General features: G+C 38.2%; 1 protein-coding gene and 2 long non-coding RNA genes across 3 annotated transcripts; 2 read left to right on the top strand and 1 right to left on the bottom strand.

Annotated features, from left to right (window-relative positions):
* The first annotated feature begins 4,412 nt into the window (after positions 1–4,412).
* On the top strand, positions 4,413–6,048 carry LOC106444553. The gene is made up of 2 exons (XR_007323611.1): positions 4,413–5,504; positions 5,586–6,048. It is a non-coding gene; the product is annotated as an uncharacterized LOC106444553 (long non-coding RNA).
* Positions 6,049–6,408: 360 nt separating this feature from the next.
* On the bottom strand, positions 6,409–18,590 carry LOC125587037. Its single transcript, XR_007323612.1, has 2 exons — positions 18,108–18,590; positions 6,409–6,601 (listed from the first exon to the last, which is right to left on the bottom strand). It is a non-coding gene; the product is annotated as an uncharacterized LOC125587037 (long non-coding RNA).
* Positions 15,380–17,679, top strand: LOC125587036. Its single transcript, XM_048757133.1, has 7 exons — positions 15,380–15,465; positions 15,530–15,659; positions 15,734–15,853; positions 15,940–16,116; positions 16,223–16,444; positions 16,521–16,783; positions 17,060–17,679. The coding sequence occupies exons 1-7, from the start codon at positions 15,380–15,382 to the stop codon at positions 17,448–17,450; spliced, it is 1,389 nt and encodes a 462-aa protein (XP_048613090.1). The 3' UTR covers positions 17,451–17,679.
* Positions 18,591–21,134: the final 2,544 nt, after the last annotated feature.

The following is a 21,134-nucleotide window of genomic DNA, read 5'->3' as shown; positions in this document are numbered from 1 at the left end:
CCCAACCGACAAGCAGGTTCTGTGGTTTCGTCAGTTTGCGGTAAGTATTCTAATTTTTTACTTATATTTTTAATCTTTAATATAAATTTTCTACTAATTGTGTTTTTTTTCCAGCAAGAGTTCAACTGGAATTCCGATGAGACGCTCTTTATCTATCACCACTTCGTCCACAAAGTAATGGACAACTATGGGAAGCAGATCCACGAGTGGAAGAAGAAGTGGGAAATCAATAAGGTTCGATTTAATTTATTAAACAATTTTTTAATTTATTAAACTATTTTTTAATTTATTAAACTTTTTTTTTTTTTTTAATTAAAAGGTCCCAAAGTCGATGAACGACACGGTCTGGAAGGAGTTGTGTGCGCATTGAGATAAGGAGGAGACGAAAGAAACTTCTTCCACCAACTCCACCAACCGCAGGAGCGACCGTAAAGGGAAGGGCATCTACAAGCATAACTTGGGTGCTCAATCTATTGCCACTCTCGGAGATCGCATGGTAAGTTCAACCGCTTTTTCTTCAATTATTTGAGTTTCAGAATTTAAATTTATTGTGCATTTCTTCTAATTTCTAATGTTTCTTTAATTTTATGTTTTTTTTCAAGGCGGAAGAAAATGATGGCGAGCCGGTTGATGATCTCGCCCTAATGAGGAGGGCGTATACCAACAAGAAGACCGGCCAGATTGATGACGGTCTTGTGAGGGACGTGGTCGACCTGGTCCAAACTCAGGTGGTAGACGAAGTGTCTCAGCTTCAAACCGAGGATGACGCTTCGACGGCTTCGACCAACTTGTCCCGGTTTCGAATCAACGAAATCGTTGAATCCGTAAGTTCTTTTTTTTTAAAGTTCAATTCATTTATTTCTTGGTTTAAATTTCTAAATTTGGTTTTTTTCTATTCAGTCGGTTCCAAAGAAGAAGGGACGTTTGGTCGGTTTGGGTCGTCGCACCCGGTCGGTTCCTCCTTCTTCTGCACCACCGCCCTTTGTTGATCCAGAAGTACTTACGGCTCAGTTGAAGGACAAAGATGATCGTATATCTTTGTTGGAGACCCAGATGGCAGCTCAACAGGCGGGCTATGAGGCACAGAGGAGGCTGAACCAGCAAATGATGGAGATGATGCAGAGGATGTACCCGAACGAGGTGTTCCCGGACGTGCCAGACCCGTAGTTTTTTTTTTTCCCCAAACTCGGAATGTTTTATTTTTATTTGTGAAACTTTGAATATTAATTAATATGATTTCAATTTTACTTTTAATTTCATATTTTCGAATTTAAATTTCAGAAATTTTATTTTTTCAAAAAAATTAATATTTTTTACATTCCGAGGAAATTAATTATATTTTTCACTAGATCGATCGATGCGTTTTTGAACAAAAACGCATCGATCGATCCGTTTTTTTAAAAAACGTTCGGAATATACCGAGGGACATTTCCCTCGGAATTTTCCGAGGGACAGCTCCCTCGGAATATACCGAGGGAACAGTTCCTCGGAATAAACCGAGGAAAAAGTCCGTCGGTATACTCCTATCGATCGATGTATATATGTCCAAACACGCATCGATCGATGAACTTCCGAGGAATTATCCCGACGAAGTTCTCCCTCGGTATATTCCGAGGACTTTTCCGACAAACTAGGGATCCTCGGAAATTTATTTCCTCGGAATTCCGTCGGAAAATTCCGAGGGATTTCCGAGGAAAAAAAAAATTCCGAGGAATTATTTCTGACGACGTGTTTCGTCGGAATAACGATATTCCGACGAAATTCCGACGATTTTTTCCCTCAGAATCCTTGATGTTTTCTTGTAGTGTAAATACATTCTCAGGAGCTGGTATTGAATACAAAATTTGAATGGAATTAGAATTAAGGCAGTTAATAAAAGTTTGAGTGTATTTCTATGGAATTGGATGATTCCACTAAAATGCACGTGGATTTAGTTGTACTTATTTGGCAGTTAAGAAGTGGAATTTTTTTACGAATACAACAAAAACTGTTTTGAATCATCTTCAACCTATTGATGTTGTCTCTTATTTTCAGATTTTTCAAAATTTGAATTGTTTTTGCATATCTCAAATAAATCAAATCTATTGTTACCATAACACAAAACACGACAATTTTGGACTTCTCATCATGGTGATAATTATTATTTGGACATGGATTCTAATGCCTAGAATTTTTTGCAGACACTTTTATTTAGTGTGTTCTTTCTGTCTTCAATTATATTTCAATTTCTCTATCAATGTTTGAGAATGTGAGATAGATCTCTCGTATTCTAATTATTCTACAGTTGAATTCCTTCTAAATATTAAGCAAAAGCGGTGTATTTGTTTTACTCTTATTTCAGATACAAAAGTCTATGAAAGTCTCAGAAAAATGAATTCTAACAAAATTAAATATAAATTGAATAACAGGTGATTTTAGTGCATTTCAATTCCATATATCAAATACCCAATCCAATAACAATGGATTTCACTTTGAATTTGAATTCCATTAAATTTCTACTGATTTCATTAATTCAATAACACCACCTTAAATGTATCCAATAAAAACGTGTGGTTTTCGTTTTATAAGAGTACGAGTAATACATTGAGTGTCAAGCAAGAAACAAAGAGAAAGATATAAACAGTGTAAAATCTGTGTTGTCTGATCCTTAACAACTTTGAGAGTTAAAAAATCTACATGGTATAAGAGCTATGGAGACAACAATACAGCAAGTTATTCCAATTTTCAATTTTTAATCATATGGGTTTTGGAAAATCAAGATGATAACCATCTTGAAAATACGTAATTTGTGGGATGTTATAGAAAATAGAGTTTACGTTAGTTTCGTCTTCTGAAAACACATCAGCGTTAAGTAGAGAGAGAGATGATCAAGTGATGAAGGATATGATGGCTCTTCAGATTCTTCAAAGTGCAGTTTCAGAATCAATATTTCCGAGAATCGCTCCCGCATCAAACACAAAAGAAGCTTGGAACGCTTTGGAAATGGAGTTCTAAGGAAGTTCACAAGTAAGGATGATAAATCTTCAGACCTTGAGAAGAGAATATGAGAATCTGAAGATGGAGGAAAGTGAAACCATAAATGATTTCACAACCAAGTTGATTAACATGAGTAATCAACTAAGAGTTCATGGTGAAGAAAAGACCGATTATCAATTGGTTCAAAAGGTTCTTGTCTCCTTGCCACAAAAGTTTGATAGCATTGTTGCTGTCCTTGAACAAACAAAGGATCTATCAAATCTCTCTATGACAGAAATGATAGGTGCCTTGAAAGCGCATGAGAAGCACCTAAGTCTCCGAGAAGAACGATCGACAGAAGGAGCGTTCTATGGAGAAAATTTTGTTTCGAAAAGAAGAAACAAAAGTGAAGATAAACATCACAAGAAGATAAATGGTGTGGTGTTTGCAAAAGAAATAATCACAATGGAATTGAATGCTGGTCGAAGAAAATGAAAAGCCAAGGAACCTATTTGTAAGTGGTTGTAAACAATGAGAGAAAGTGTTCCGTGTGTAACAAATCGGGACATCTAGCAAAGAACTGCAAACTTAGAAAGACCGAGAGTGCAGATCTAAGTATTGAAGAAACAAAAGATGACTCAGAAGATGAAAGTCACATGTTATTTAGTGCACTGGAAGAAGAAGCATCATCAACAGTAGATGATGAAACATGGTTAGTTGACAGCGGATATACTAACCACATGACCAAAGAAGTCTCATACTTCATCACTCTTGATAAGAGTATAAAAATACCAATCAAAGTGGCGAATGGTCAACAAGTAATCACGGCAGGAAAAGGGAATATCCAAGTGATGACAAGCTAAGGAGAGAAGATCATCAAAGAGGTGTTTCTAGTGCCGAACTTAGCAAGGAATCTGTTAAGTGTTTCACAAATGGTTTCAAATGGATATGGAGTTTTGTTTAAAACCAATAGATGTTTCATAGATGATCCTCAAGGAAGAAGGATACTGAATATCAAAATGAAGCACAAGAGTTTTCCATTTGGATAGGATAAATTGGAGGCTAATATGCATTACTAGCACATGAAGAAAATGCAAACGGGCATTTTGTACGAGAGGCTGAACAGAATGGGAAAATCAGACTTGACTACTGTCCAGGAGAGCTAAAAATAGCAGACATATTGACGAAGCTCTTAAACACAACAATGTTCGAGGTTCTACGAGAAGAACTAGGCGTAACGATGAAGCAATGATCAATGAGGAGTGTTGGATGTGATCAAGTCTTCATCTTATATTATTAGTTAGAAGAATTATATATTATATAGTTAAGTAATTAATTTATGTATAAACTAAACTACTCGTCTCACACACCAAAGAGATACAAATATAATTGGTAACTGCAAAACAGTTACACATGTGTATGTACGTGTCTTTACATTGGGGTGTCTGTGTCTCCAAAAGACATGTCCCTTAGTTAGTGTCTCATGTAAAACTATAAATACATTCTAAATATATCCAATAAAGACGTGTCGTTTTCGTTTTATAAGAGTACGAGTAATACGTGTCAAGCAAGAAACAAAGAGAAATATATAAACATAGTAAAATCTGTGTTGTCTGATCCTTAACAACTTTGAGAGTTAAAAGATCTACAAAGCACACACAATTCCTTATACTCAGGCTCCCTCTAGCTATATTCCTCTCGGCGCACATGCTTCTCAGGCATCCCCACCAACACATACTTATGCACCAGTGGCTGCGCCGGTCCAGGAACCCGCTACTGCTTACAACAGGTTTTCCTGATCCTGTCGGTATTGCTAGTCCATTTGCTACTCAAGTTTATTAGAGATATATCTCTAATAAAATTTTAGCGTTTGGCTCGTGTCTGAATAATGTTTACATGTTTATGTTTTGGGTCTGTGAGTCAGTGACATTAGATTTACTTCTTCAGTTGCCTTAAAAAGTTCTTGGATCTTAGATAATTAAATGATATATATAACCATTTTCTTTGTGTTGTGGTCTTTCTAAAATTTAATGGCTTTTGTTTTTTGTATGTAGTGTACATATAGCAAATTCTTACTTTGTATGTTTCACGTAGACTATTTTTTGAGAAACTCCCTACTTCTGAGATGGTGGACTGGCCCATGATTTATTAATGTTGTTATAACGTCCCGACCGTCCATGGCTAATGGGCCACCCACGCCCCCTCTCTCGGCCCGTGGGCTCTATCCCATCCGACGGTCGGTCCGTTAATTTCTGAAGGCTCGAAATCATTGTTTAGTGACCCTGCAATCACCACCCGACATTTCCCCGTGCTTTAGCCTCACTCGCACGGTATCGCGAATCACTTTCCGATAGGTCACCCATCCTTTCACTACTCCAGCCCAAGCACACTTAACTCTAGAGTTCTAAACGGATGTGTGACGGAAAAGGTAAGTCAATTTTGGTGACATAGATAGCCATGACATAAATAGCCAAATCAATTCTCTTAAGCCTTTTCATATATCAACTCGGGAAGTTACAGTTGTACTATCAACTAAGTGGATAGCCAAGGTCTGTGTTATTTGCTATCACTTGTCTAGTCTCTCATACATAATATGCTTTTACATAATTGTTTATAAAATCTATCTACAGAGCATAACATGCTTATCAATGGGATTGAGACATGGGCGCCTCTTTTGTTAAAGGGAGCGGTCGTTGATTTGATTTTTCATCTCTGAACATTGCCAAAAAAATGCATGTTGGTCATATGAGATCAACAATCATGGGTGACGCCATAGCTCGGATGCTAGAGTGCTCAAATGTTGAAGTTCTACTTATAAACCATGTTGGTGACTGGGGACACATGTACTCTTCTAATGGTTTCGTTAACTTTGAAAACAGAGTGTTGTTGTATCCCAAATCTAGATTCAAAGAGACTAAAGTTTGTGCTTATTCAGTAGTTTGAAATGTGAGTTGAGTACCTCTTTGAGAAGTTCTGTGATTCAGATCGTGCTGGTGAGATATCCACTGGTGACCTACAGGTCAGACGCTGACACCAGAGGAGATAGTCCAAACAGCTGAGGTAGTTGGATATGGTCCGGTGACGTAACTAGTCATCCCTATTCTACTGCATGCTGTGACTTTTTGTAACCAAGCCTGCAACCAAATTTGATATGTCCAAACAGCTGAGGCAGTTTTCATGCGTTACACCTAACTTGCGGTTCCGTTTAATCTCATTTCAAGGTATGCTGACTTAAAGAAGTAAAGAATACAACATATCGACTCCTTATAGCTTGAGGACAAGGTGCTAGAACTTACCAGCTAGTTTACGTATTTGCATTATTCAGTCACCTACTCATGCATATTGAGTGTTTTGATCATATTGTCATGAGCAAGGAGAGACAGCCGTTTACCTTCTTTACGCCCATGATCGGATCTTGTAACACCCGAATTTTTCCAAAATAACTTAAATAAATAAAAAAGTCTGAAATTTCCATTTATTACTTCTCAAAAGTCAACTCCAAAGTCGTAAATCCAATAAATAGCCATAAATTCAAATAACAAAATAAATCTCAAAAATATCGGTAAAAGCATAAAACCGCAAATCTGAAAAAAAATGAAATAAAACTCCCAAAGCACCAGCAATCATTCCTACTCGTCAGTCTCACCTGAAAGGGGAAGGAATAGGAAGTGTGAGTAACAGGAGAGTTACTCCGTGAGGTATATGATGCTAAACACGCAAACCACTGACTTGAGTAAATAGAACTCCCACTATGGAAGTTTAGCTCTAACATGAACACACACGACGCCTAGCGCATCACACAAACACAAACAATGCGATGATAGCACATAGCTAGTCTATACACTCCGCATCTCCTCATATGGATATATCACTACAAGAAAACAGCGATATTCTGACGGACATTCCGACGGAAAATGAAATCCTCGGAATATACCGAGGAATTTCCGAGGAAATTCCGAGGAAACACAAAATTGGGTTTCCTCGGAATTTCCTCGGAATATACCGACGGAATTCCGAGGAAACTACAGTCCGTCGGAATATTCCGAGGAAATTCCGAGGAAAACTCTGTTCCTCGGAAAAAACCGATGAATTCCGAGGAAATATTATAGCCGTTGGAGAGCCGTTGGGGGATTTTACAAAATTCCGAGGAAATTCCGACGAACTAGTTTTGTCCGTCGGAATTCCATCGGAATTTCCTCGGTATGTCGGCAGGATTTAAACTATAAATACAAGCACTCCTCTTCCTCTTCATTCACTTCATATCTTCATCCTCCCTCTTACTCTATTTACACACGAATTTGATTCATAAAAAATATGTCTTCTTCAAATTATTTTCGTTCTTGGATCGATCGACCTCATTTGGATCCGAACACGAGATTGCTTACGGAAGAATACCAACGAGGTATAACTGAATTCATGGGGTTAGTTCACCGACAACCGGAAGCAAAAACAGGTATGTTAAGATGTCCTTGCTCTAATTGTAAAAATAGAAAGGTTATTAAAGAGTGGGATGTTTGGACTCATCTATATTTGAGTGGGTTTACACGAAGTTACAAAATTTGGTATCATCATGGGGAAACTGATTATGAACATGGTAGTACTAGTGAACCTCAGCCAGCGGTTAGATTAGAAGAACCAATTAGAACGGATGTAGATTATGGTGTAGGTACTGAGCAGATGGTAAATGATCATTTTAGAGGGGAAGATTTACCCAATGCAGAAGCTAGGAGATTTTATGATATGTTGGATGCTGGAAAGCAACCATTGTACGAAGGTTGCAGAGATGGTCATTCAGCTTTATCATCTGCTACAAGATTGATGGGCATTAAAACAGATTATAATTTGGCTGAAGACTGTGTGGATGCGATTGCTGATTTTGTAAAAGGTATTCTACCCGAGGATAATGTAGCTCCTGGTTCATACTACGAGGTTCAGAAACTCGTAGCTGGTCTTGGTTTATCGTATCAGGTAATAGATGTATGCAGCGACAACTGCATGATTTATTGGAGGGTGGATGAACAGCGGGTTACATGCAAATTTTGTGGAAAGCCTCGTTATAAAGATACAATTGGAAGAGTTCCAGTGCCATATAAAAGGATGTGGTATTTACCTTTGACGGAAAGGTTGCAGAGGTTGTATCTGTCTGAACGCACAGCGCAACCAATGAGATGGCATGCGGAGCACTCAACAGATGGTGAGATCAGACATCCTTCAGATGCAAAAGCGTGGAAGCATTTCCAATCAAAGTATCCCGACTTTGCGTATGAGAGAAGAAATGTCTACCTTGGATTATGTACTGATGGTTTCAGTCCGTTTGGCAAGAGTGGAAGACAGTATTCTCTATGGCCCGTCATTCTTACACCATACAACCTCCCCCCAAACTTGTGCTTGCGACGAGAGTTTTTGTTTCTCTCGATTCTCGTTCCCGGACCAGAGCATCCTAAGAGATCACTTGATGTGTTTCTTCAGCCACTAATATATGAGTTGCAACAACTATGGGCTCAAGGTGCTGAAACATACGATGTTTCGTGTAAAGAAAACTTTCAAATGCGGGCAGTACTAATGTGGACAATAAGTGATTTTCCAGCATATGGTATGTTGTCTGGATGGACAACGCATGGAAGGCTATCATGTCCATATTGTCAAGATAACACTGATGCTTTCCAACTAAAGCACGGAAGGAAAACGTGTTGGTTTGACTGTCACAGGAGATTCCTACCACCTGATCATCCATATCGTAGGAGTAGGAATTTGTTTACGAAGAACAAGAGGGTGTTTGACAGTCCACCTCCGGAAATTTGTGGGAAAGATTTGAAGATACAACTAAGAGATTTTGGTGCAGAAAGGACGCCAGAAGTCGGTGGACATGAGCGTTTTCCGGTAGATGCTGTTGGAGAACTACATAACTGGCACAAAAAAAGTATTTTCTGGGATCTGCCATACTGGGAGGATCATCTGCTAAGGCATAATTTAGATGTCATGCATATTGAGAAGAACTTTTTTGACAATCTCATGAACACGATCCTTAATGTTCAAGGTAAAACAAAGGATAATTTGAAGTCAAGACTGGATTTAGTCGATATATGTGCTCGTTCAGAACTTCATGTTGATGAGAATGGTAGGGCTCCTTTTCCCATATACCGACTTGATGCAGCGGGAAAAGATGCGTTCTTTGATTGGATTTCAAACGATGTGGAATTTCCAGACGGTTACGCATCAAATTTGCGTAACTGTATCGACAGAAAGGAAGGAAAGTTTACTGGCTTGAAAAGCCACGATTGCCATGTAATGATGCAGCGCCTCCTTCCGTTCGCCTTCAAGGAAATATTACCACGAAATGTTCATGAAGCAATTGCAGGGATAAGTGGTTTCTTCCGCGATTTATGCACGAGATCAGTGACTCTTGAAGGTATTGAAAATTTGAAGACTAACATAGCCGTGATTCAGTGCAACCTTGAGAAGATATTTCCTCCCTCATTTTTTGATGTTATGGAGCATCTTGTTATTCACCTGGCAAGAGAATTGGAACTTGGTGGTCCTGTGCAGTATAGATGGATGTATCTGTATGAGCGGTATATGTTCCATTTGAAGAAGATGGTGAAAAATTTAAGTAGGGTGGAAGGTTCTATAGTCGCACAGATGATCAATGAAGAAACTTCAAACTTTGCCGAGTACTACTTTCCAGCAGAAGTTCAGACCAAAAACAGAAGACCTGCTCGGCATGATGATAGAGGCGAACGGGCAACATATCATGTTACGGTTCCAGACATTTTCACAGACGTTGGACGACTTAGCGGAAAACCAAAGGACCGTCGACTTACTGAGCAGGAGCGCAGTCATTTGCAAACATATTTGCTCACCAACTGCGAAGACGTTCTTCAATATGAGAGGTAAATAAATGAGCTTACAAATTTTTATTTTAACAAGTTGAAATTTAAATCTTAATTAATTACATTATTGTCATCATATACAGGATTTTCATGGCAGAAAAGCGGTTCGAGTATAGATACGCCACAGAGGACGAACTAGAAGAAATGAAGCAGAGAGAATTTACTGGATGGATGTTTACTTATGTGAGTGCTTTAAACAAATTAAAATATATTTTATCACATATTTATACTAATTCACATTTATTGATATAATATATATATATGTGCTATTAATAGGTGTCTGCTGGTTTGGCCAGAGGTGAAACATTTGACGATTGGATACGTGAGATGGTCGTTGGACCAAACTTTGTTGTGAAGTCATATCCGAGATTTTGTACTCGAGGATATGCATTCACAACTCAGAAGAGGAGACGTTCGAGTACGACTTATGATGCTGGCGTTTGTTCTGCATCAGGAGATGATGTATACTACGGACACATACATGAGATTTTGGAAATCAAGTATTTGGGCATGGTTGGATTGCGCTGTACTGTTTTCTATTGTGATTGGCACGACAACACCCCAGATCGAGGTGTGAGAACAGATGCATTTGGTGTTATATCAGTAAATTCGAGGCGAAAGCTGCAATATTATGATCCTTTCATTCTTGCTTCCCAGGCCGATCAGGTAATTAAATGTTAATTATTCAGAATGATTCATCATCATGTGTATTAATTTATAATTTTTCTAAATGTTACAGGTTTGTTATATCAAGTACCCCCGGGTAAGGAACAGAGATGATCCATGGGTTACTGTTACAAGACTCAACCCGAGAGGCCGAGTTCAGGGAAGTTCTGAGCTGGAAGACCCACTACAACCAAGCACATCCGGCAACTGTAGTGCAGCAGAAGATTTAGCTGGAGTTGGCCTTGTAGTCGATTTAACCGACTTTGGAGAGGAAGCCGTCGTTCACGTAGAGGATGAACCAGTAATTGGAGAGTTTCACCAAGATCCAGATTCAGATTCATCTGGTGATGATGACTCGGAAACAGACTACCATTGAACTTTTTTTTTTTTTTTTTAAGAAATACCGAGGAAATTCCGAGGAACACTTGATATAACCTCTTTCCTTGGATAATAGTTATTTGGTTTATCTAGCAAGGCAAAGCTGAATACGAATTAAAAGCTACACAAAACACAACCAAATAAAACAAAGAAACCATGTAAAAGAAATACGAACTCATAATTAAGAAACCTAAAAAAAAACTCAGTTCAAAATTAACAGAAAATAAGACCATAAAACGTTAGAATAGAAAAGAAAATAAAATAGCCGGTGATAGCTCCTACTCCTCGTCTCCTGCTCCAGATGTTCCTGCATCGTTGGGTCTCTTGGACCTCTTTCTTACCATGTGTGTACCACTCGAACCCGAACCAGAGCTGGATGGAGAGTTGTCCCGATGAACTACATCATCCTTTTGGCAACGACACGGCCTGATACGTGAAATGGCAGCCCAGATCTTGTGTAGCATGTCGTTGTTTGTCTTTATGCTCTGATCTCTCCAATGTTGTTGCTGGCGCGAAGTGGCGTTCGGTGGAAGCTCTTGCAGCTTGTACTGGCTGGAGTCTGATGGGAGTAGCTGATGGGGTTGTGAATCATCTGGAATGGCTTGTGCAGCCTCATCTTGTCCTTCTTCATCAACCACGCCCTTGCCTTTGGTCTGATATTTTGGCGTGAAGAAGGATGGCTTGTCTACTAGTGCGGTAGCAGGGGGTAGAAACTCAACTGCAGCCTCTGAAAGTAGAGCAGTCAGGCCGATCTGAGGCAGGTGGCAGTAGAGTGTTTTCTTCGCTCGGTCCTGGAATACGTAGACGTAAGGACCATCCCGATCGATCCTCGAGTGGGGACCAGCTATGAACTCCTTACTTACTAGAGAAATGACATCCAGGTAGTTCCAAGCAATGTTGTTCGATCTGTCCAGTGCTACCTGGTGGTTCTCACAGTCTACACCCACATGTCTAAGGATCCGAGTAATCACTGCACCAAATCCACATGCATTGCTCTTGGATTTGGTTACTTTCCCCTTGTATCCTGCTAAGTTTGCGGCCAGCACCGCTCCCATGTTGAAGGCAGTAGCAGGTGGGAATGTAGAGTTTCCAAATGCCGGTAGCAAATGCCTCACACCTTGGTACAGGAGGCACAACTCCCATTGCGTGACTGATGCGGCTGTGGTTGTCCCGTATAGCAATGAGCCAATGAGGCGTGTCGCATATCTCAGTACTGGGCTCCGGATAAGTGACTCCTTTGCCTGAGAAGATCTATAAACCCCTGTGCCAATCGTTTCCCAGAAGTTCAACAGCTCTGAAGTCCAATAAAGACCATATGTCCTCTCCCCCGCACTCAATCCAAATAGTCCGCAGAGGTCTGTGAAAGATACCTCATAGTATACTTTCTGCACTACGAATGCCAGAAAACCTTCCTGATGGCTATCATCGGGACGGGTGACGTATGCGGATGCTATGAACTGGCGTACCAACTCCGGATAAGTGGGTTCCTTGAGGTTGCATAGTTGGCCTAGACCCATGTTCTGGAACAGTCCTTCAATGTCTGCTTTGATTCCCAATATTGTCATCGTCTCAGGACATGCTAGTTGTGTAGCCGGAACGGCTACCTTCTTCATGTTGTTGTAGTGGGTGGTATCAGACTTATCCCACTTCTTTGGCCTTTGCTTCTCCAGCTGTGACGAACCCGCTTCTTGTGTGTTTTTCTTTGCTGATGTTTTCGTGCGCTTCATTCTCTACAAAATAGAATCATTGCTCTCAACATGGTTATAATCAATTAAGAAGGCAAAGCTGAACATGAAAATGAAAAGCAAAATCGAGTTGTGATAAAAAAAAACGAAATTGAAAAAAATTCTCTATCCCTAAATCATCTCAAATCATGTTCCAAACTCGTTGATCACAGACAATTGTGTTCTATTCCATGTTTAAACATCTGTTTCATGCATATTTGATCAAGGAATCAACACGGAAATAAGAAATTCACAAAACCCAAAAAATTGCTCAAGAACACGATTTCAGAATGTGGAGATTCGCGGAGTATACCTGTCTTAGGGTGAAGACGAGTGTAGGAATCAGGTAGAGCTCGAAAAATCAAGTGGAATAGAGCCCAAAATTGTTCAAATCGGATGATTATAGAGAGAGAAAGGGGGGGGGGCGAATTATAGGGGAAATCGGAGGGGATGAGAGTTCTAAGGTTTAGATCCAAAAAAGGTCGGGTTTTGCCTTATAATTCTGTTTTCCGAACACGCATCGATCGATGCGTTTTGTTTCTATAACGCATCGATCGATCACATTCTTACGGCCCGGGCCATCTTGGTAATCGATCGATGCGTTTTTGTTCTATAACGCATCGATCGATGCGTTTTTAAAAAAACATACAAGATTTTCCGAGGAAATTCCGAGGAACAATTCAGATTGTCGATCGATCGATGGGATACTCTCATCGATCGATCACAATCTTACGGCCCGGTCCATCCTAGTAATCGATCGATGCGTTTGTGTTCTATAACGCATCGATCGATGCATTTTTAAAAAAACATACAAGATTTTCCGACGAAATTCCGAGGAACAATTCAGATTGTCGATAGATCGATGGGTTACTCTCATCGATCGATCACAATCTTACGGCCCCGTAAATCCTAGTAATCGATCGATGCGTTTTTGTTCTATAACGCATCGATCGATGCATTTTTAAAAAAACATACAAGATTTTCCGATGAAATTCCGAGGAACAATTCAGATTGTCGATAGATCGATGGGTTAATCTCATCGATCGATCACAATCTTACGGCCCGGTCCATCCTAGTAATCGATCGATGCGTTTTTGTTCTATAACGCATCGATCGATGCATTTTTAAAAAAACATACAAGATTTTCCGAGGAAATTCCGAGGAACAATTCAGATTGTCGATAGATCGATGGGATACTCTCATCGATCGATCACAATCTTACGGCCCGGGCCATCTTAGTAATCGATCGATTTGTTTTTGTTCAAAAACGCATCGATCGATGCGTTTTTTAAAAAAAAATTACGTTTTGAAACCCCAAACACTAGTTCGTCGGAATTTCCTCGGAATATTCCGAGGAAATTTCGAGGAAGAAGAGGGTTTCGTCGGAGTTCCCTCGGAATAATCCGAGGAAATTCCGAGGAAATAGGGTTTTTAAACCGAAAACAACGTTTTGCCGTTTGAATAACACCTATATAACCCTTATTAAGTGTCTTACGTTCATTATGAAGTCAAAAATTTGTTCCTTACCGTATAATTAACACTTTTCCGATTGTATGAACGAAATCTCGCAACATAAGAGAAACACTTATACCTTTTAACGAACGGTAAAGGGAATACTTTCAATTAGTTTTGAAATTTGTTATTTCATGGTTTATGCTCATGTATACAAAGAATCCTCAATGGTATGCATTACAATTGTATAAGAAATGAAATACGGCAAAAAAAATTGATGTTTTGAAACCCCAAACACTAGTTCCTCGGTATTTCCTCGGAATATTCCGAGGAAATTCCGACGGATATTTTACTATCTGTCGGAATTTCCTCGGAATATTTTCATTTTACCGGGCAAATATTTCGCGAAAATTGAAATTAGAATTCCGACGGAATTCCGACGGATAATGTCCGTCGGACCCTAGGTTTTATAACCACGAGCCCCTTCTTCTTCCCCATTTCTCTCTTCTTCCTCTGCGCGACTCCTCTCTTTCTCTCCGGCGATTTCCCCCTGAAATCCGACGATATCTCCGGCGATCTCCCTCTTCTCTTACACAAATCATGTAAGGACCCTATCCCACTCTCTTAGGTTCTATTTGTTAGGTTTTTGTGTAGTTTTGATAGATTTTTGTTAGGGTGATTGGTTAGGATTGTGATTTGGTTGTATAATAGGTTTAGAATTGTGATTTGGTTGAATAATTTGTTTTGTTGAATTGATTTAGAATTTTTTTATAATTTTTTTATTTTTTGTATTTATAAAATCGATTTTTGTATATAAAATCGATTTTTGTATTTTACAAAACGATTTTTCTATATAAATTCGATTTTTTGGATTTTACAAAAAAAAATTTCTATATAAATTCGATTTTTTGGATTTTACAAAACATTTTAATTATTAAACAATTTTTATTTATTAAAACTATTTTTGTTTATTAGAACTATTTTTATATATTTATTAAAAAAATTTAATATATATAAATCTTTTTCTGTGATTAAATTATTTGGGATTTTTTTTTAATAAAAAAATTAATTTATATATTTCTGTATTTATTAAATATATATTTTTTAATTTACAGGTCTCATGATGATCAGACCCGGCCTCGACAGCGTCGTGGTCGTGGTGGTACGGGGAGCCAGTCTCGGGATTCCAGCCATTTTCAGGATTCCCCTTCGCCCCACAGCTCCAACCATACATCTCCCTCTGCTGCACCCGCTCATGCTCCTCTCGCTCCCGCTGCTGCATCCGCTCCTGTTCCTCCGGGTCCTCCGGGAGTGATGAGGGTTGCGGAGTTGGTTCAACAGCCCGGTCGTGACCATCTTCCGTATCTCACTCCGTATCCACATGGACGGGGTCAAACATGGTAATTAAACATTTTTTTTTCTTTAAATTTGGATTCATTATTAACCGTTTGTTCTTTTAATAAGGTTCAACCGATCCGGGAACGGGATCAGCGCATGGATCAACCGTATGATGTACTCGGCCCTCGACAGTGGACATCCGACTTTCACTCACTTCCCAACCGACAAGCAGGTTCTGTGGTTTCGTCAGTTTGCGGTAAGTATTCTAATTTTTTACTTATATTTTTAATCTTTAATATAAATTTTCTACTAATTGTGTTTTTTTTTCAGCAAGAGTTCAACTGGAATTCCGATGAGACGCTCTTTATCTATCACCACTTCGTCCATAAAGTAATGGACAACTATGGGAAGCAGATCCACGAGTGGAAGAAGAAGTGGGAAATCAATAAGGTTCGATTTAATTTATTAAACAATTTTTTAATTTATTAAACTATTTTTTAATTTATTAAACTTTTTCTTTTTTTTTTAATTAAAAGGTCCCAAAGTCGATGAACGATACGGTCTGGAAGGAGTTGTGTGCGCATTGGGATAAGGAGGAGACGAAAGAAACTTCTTCCACCAACTCCACCAACCGCAGGAGCGACCGTAAAGGGAAGGGCATCTACAAGCATAACTTGGGTGCTCAATCTATTGCCACTCTCGGAGATCGCATGGTAAGTTCAACCGCTTTTTCTTCAATTATTTGAGTTTCAGAATTTAAATTTATTGTGCATTTCTTCTAATTTCTAATGTTTCTTTAATTTTATGTTTTTTTTCAAGGCGGAAGAAAATGATGGCGAGCCGGTCGATGATCTCGCCCTAATGAGGAGGGCGTATACCAACAAGAAGACCGGCCAGATTGATGACGGTCTTGTGAGGGACGTGGTCGACCTGGTCCAAACTCAGGTGGTAGACGAAGTGTCTCAGCTTCAAACCGAGGATGACGCTTCGACGGCTTCGACCAACTTGTCCCGGTTTCGAATCAACGAAATCGTTGAATCCGTAAGTTCTTTTTTTTTAAAGTTCAATTCATTTATTTCTTGGTTTAAATTTCTAAATTTGGCTTTTTTCTATTCAGTCGGTTCCAAAGAAGAAGGGACGTTTGTTCGGTTTGGGTCGTCGCACCCGGTCGGTTCCTCCTTCTTCTGCACCACCGCCCTTTGTTGATCCAGAAGTACTTACGGCTCAGTTGAAGGACAAAGATGATCGAATATCTTTGTTGGAGACCCAGATGGCGGCTCAACAGGCGGGCTATGAGGCACAGAGGAGGCTGAACCAGCAAATGATGGAGATGATGCAGAGGATGTACCCGAACGAGGTGTTCCCGGACGTGCCAGACCCGTAGTTTTTTTTTCCCCAATCTCGGAATGTTTTATTTTTATTTGTGAAACTTTGAATATTAATTAGTATGATTTCAATTTTACTTTTAATTTCATATTTTCGAATTTAAATTTCAGAAATTTTATTTTTTCAAAAAAATTAATATTTTTTACATTTCGAGGAAATTAATTATATTTTTCACTACATCGATCGATGCGTTTTTGAACAAAAACGCATCGATCGATCCGTTTTTTTTTTAAAATATAGCGAGGGACATTTCCCTCGGAATTTTCCGAGGGACAACTCCCTCGGAAAATTCCGAGGAACGGATCCCTCGGAATATACCGAGGGAACAGTTCCTCGGAATAAACCGAGGAAAAAGTCCGTCGGTATACTCCTATCGATCGATGTATATATGTCCAAACACGCATCGATCGATGAACTTCCGAGGAATTATCCCGACGAAGTTCTACCTCGGTATATTCCGAGGACTTTTCCGACAAACAAGGGATCCTCGGAATTTCCTCGGAAATTTATTTCCTCGGAATTCCGTCGAAAAATTCCGAGGGATTTCAGAGGAAAAAAGAAATTCCGAGGAATTATTTCTGACGACGTATTTCGTCGGAATTGCGTCGGAATAACGATATTCCGACGAAATTCCGACGATTTTTTCCCTCAGAATCCTTGATGTTTTCTTGTAGTGTATAATACGTAGCATCGCTAGTACAGTTTGTCTCTGTACCCCCGCCCTCTCAAGTAGCGTCCATGGTACAAACATCTCTGCACCACACGCCCGCATAAGTAGCATTGCAAGTCCAGACGTCTCTGAACCCCTGCCCGCACAATCAAAGTAGCGTCGCTAGCCCATACATCTCTGAGCCCCCGCCCGCGCACATAGTCCCTACTCATACATATATATATCGCATCTCTTAACATCACACAATCAATCAACAGTTAATCCTCTAGACCCCTAGTTCCAGTTTACAGTGAATGAACTATCTAACAACCAAGACTCAATTCAAACAGACGGATCATGATTCGAAATCTAAACTACGATAGAGAGAATTCTACACTGGTACGAGATTTACGGAATAGACCCTCATCTTTGCCATATCGTAGAGCCGGAAACAGATAGAAGATAACGACATAACTTGAACAACAAGAAAACTAGGGTTTTGCCTTAGCTCTCGACGTCTCGCCCACATCACACCAGATCGGAGAAAGAAACAAACACAAGGCAAGAGGCATAACTAAAATAAAATATAAATAGGGTTTATGACAATTATACTTGTTAATCAAGTAACGAGGAAAAATGAGACAACTTAATCATACGCATGAGGCTTACGGTTGATGAAGGTGGTTCAGCCTACCAGAGTGCGGCTTTACGGTGAAATGAGAGGAGTCACCCCAGTGGTTCGCGGCAGGAGGTGGTGTAGATCGGTGTCCGTGGTGGTTGGTGGTGGCGAACGTTGTGGTTCCAATGCGGGTTCGTGTCACCTCATCTCGGTTCACCGTCACATCACTGACAAAGCGTGGAGATAGCTCCGGTGCTCTCCAACGGTGATTCTCCAGCGACAGTGGCTCTCCTCCAATGACAGTGGCCGGTGGTGGTTGAAGAAGGTGGATACATCAGGTCTTCTTCGATGGCCAAGCACAAGAGCTCAATTAAAAGGATTAGAGATAAAGAAAGAGATATTATGGGAGATCAAAGAAGCTTGGATGGAGGAGGCGGCTGCCTTGAGAGGAAGAAGATGATACATATGTATTATTAGGTAATATATAATAGCCCATACACACGGGAGGAAGTCAGAAGGTAAAAGATCGAATGGTTTATACTTTTCTTAAATCATTAAACCAAACTTGGTTTAATGAATGGTTTGGGAAATTAATATAAAATAATAAAAGAAGACTATGGTTCAAGAAATCCGGGTCGTTACAGATCTGTACAACCATCCGATAGTCTGGCTAAGACATAGTTGAGTTGAAAAAGGTATGTAAGCCTCGTGAACTCAAATTTGCTTAACGTTTTCGTCTTATGTTTCAACATCTACTTTATTTTGGACACAAATTACAAGATATGATGCATCATATCAAAATAATGCAACCCAAAAAGGCAAAAGGGTTCCTTTTTAATTCACGACTTCACGTATGGCAATTTTTTTGTACCAATCTCGATTTAACTCGGTTTTCTAATTTTTCCGTGGTAAAACCCGTTCATACCGCCAATATTCATTTGTTGTATTGTCTAGTGGACTAATAGCCTGTTCGCAAAATTACCCGATATATTTATACTATTATTTGCGAAGTAAATTTTTGGAATCGAGCTCTCACGTTAAAAATTAGAGTAGTTAATATCGTTTATACCCTTAATGAATAAAATGTATAACTAAATTTAAAAATAAAAACGAAATTAACATGAATTATATAACTAAATATTAATCAAATAAAATTCTTAATTATATAATTAAAAATAGAATATTGAATTATCCAAAATCAAAAGATATAATTAAAAAAATAATTTCTATATATATATATATTGTATTGTTATCTGAAAAAGTATTTTAGTAAAAAGTTAAAAAACATAAATTATATATTTAAATATTAATCAAATAATTTTTTTAATTATATAATTAAAAAGTAAATTTTTGGAATCGAGCTCTCACGTTAAAAGTTAGAATGAATAATATTGTTTATACCCTTAATGAATAAAATGTATAACTAAATTAAAAAATAAAATAAAAAAAATTAATTTATTTGATTAGATAATTGATTAAAATTAATAATAGTAAGAATTATCCAAAATCTGAAAATATAATTTAAAAAAGAGATAATTTATGTATATATTGTATTGTTATCTGAAAAAGTCTTTTAGTAAAAAGTTTAAAACATGAATTATATAACTAAATATTAAACAAATAAAATTATTAATTATATAATTAAAAATAGAATATTGAATTATCCAAAATCTAAAAATATAATTAAAAAAAGAAGATAATTTCTATATATATTGTATTGTTATCTGAAAAAGTATATTAGTAAAAAGTTAAAAACATAAATTATATAATTAAATATTAATAAAATAATTTTTTTTAATTATATAATTAAAAATATAATATTAAGTTATTTTAAGATTTATTTTAGTATAATGAATATAGTGTACAAAAAAATTTTAAACTTTTTTGAAAATGTTTAAGCCCGCATCGTAAGCGAATTTAATTGTTCAAAAAGAAAAAAAAATCATTGTAAGCGATTTAATGTGGCAGTGGTATTAATATGTTTTGGTTTACTCGAACCGGTTTGGGTAAATGGCTAGTATCTGTCTGGTTCATGTGGGGGACCAGCGGTGACGTTTTATAGTAACACGGGAACGGGTGTGTTCTTAGAGCAAGCACATCAGTGAACCTCTTCTGAACCTCTCATTTTTTATTATTTTAATGTTTTTATTTTTCTGTAAAAAAAATTTAATATCTGGACTAATCGTAGACCACCATGTGTCGTGGGACCCGCGCTACAGTGTTTGAACCGATTCACTACGGTGAAACTGGAAGAGGCAGGTTCATAAGTCACAATTATAATAATATTTTTTTTATATAGGAATGTGTGTGAACCCATTGAATGATCCCTCAATGGGGATGTTGTTAAGGGCGTATGCGAAGTCGACGACCAGACTACATGGCCCTGTTCTGATTAGGATCCAATTATATCTTCCCACATGTCCCTGTCGGTCCAGTACGGTCCACTCGACGTGTAGTTTTCAGGCGTGTCTATTACCCAAGGTGACATGATAGAGGGTTCCATGAATATTAAATAATATACCTTCTTTTAACTAAATTATGTATTTTGAAAACAAACTGTAAACGGATAAGTTATCCCTGCATAAATAGCTAACATAAAATAGTTGAGGTTGTGCATGTGTTACTAAGGTAAGTGGTGGAAAGCAACGTAGGCGAAAAATAAAGACTATATGAAAGTTAGATGCGATTGTTTCTGAAAAAAACAATCACACAAGTTAGGTGCGACTGTTAAAAGAAATTTAATCACTCTTATGGGTTAATCATTATTGTATTTAGTTGATTGTTAAATAGGGGTCCATGTGTTAGCTCAATCATTTTCATAATCAAAGGCCCTACCATTTCCTGATATATGCTCCGCTCGTGAACTCGCTGTGACTGATTGACTCTATACACTGTAAACCTTTCGATCTTATTTTATTTGAATGGTATGATTAACAAATTTTTGTTTTGCTGAAGGTTTTTTTTCGCTAAATGATAATTAACAATATTACATATTTATGTCAGTCTCATGTTTGTGAAAATTCAGACCACTTCGTAGGCAAGTAAGAAAACGAAATCAATCAGACCTTGGTTTTTAG

Source organism: Brassica napus, chromosome C5 (assembly GCF_020379485.1).
Source record: "Brassica napus cultivar Da-Ae chromosome C5, Da-Ae, whole genome shotgun sequence".
NCBI lineage: Eukaryota > Viridiplantae > Streptophyta > Magnoliopsida > Brassicales > Brassicaceae > Brassica > Brassica napus.
The sequence above is the reverse complement of the archived record's forward strand: the minus strand, read 5'-3'. Positions and strand labels throughout refer to the sequence as shown.

Excerpts from the sequence above, each read along its gene's own strand:
- LOC125587036 (XM_048757133.1), top strand. The coding sequence starts at position 15,380 with ATGAGGGTTGCGGAGTTGGTTCAACAGCCCGGTCGTGACCATCTTCCG. Across the intron at positions 15,854-15,939 it reads AGAAGTGGGAAATCAATAAG|GTCCCAAAGTCGATGAACGA; the intron begins GTTCGATTTAAT and ends TTTAATTAAAAG. Across the intron at positions 16,117-16,222 it reads CCACTCTCGGAGATCGCATG|GCGGAAGAAAATGATGGCGA; the intron begins GTAAGTTCAACC and ends TTTTTTTTCAAG.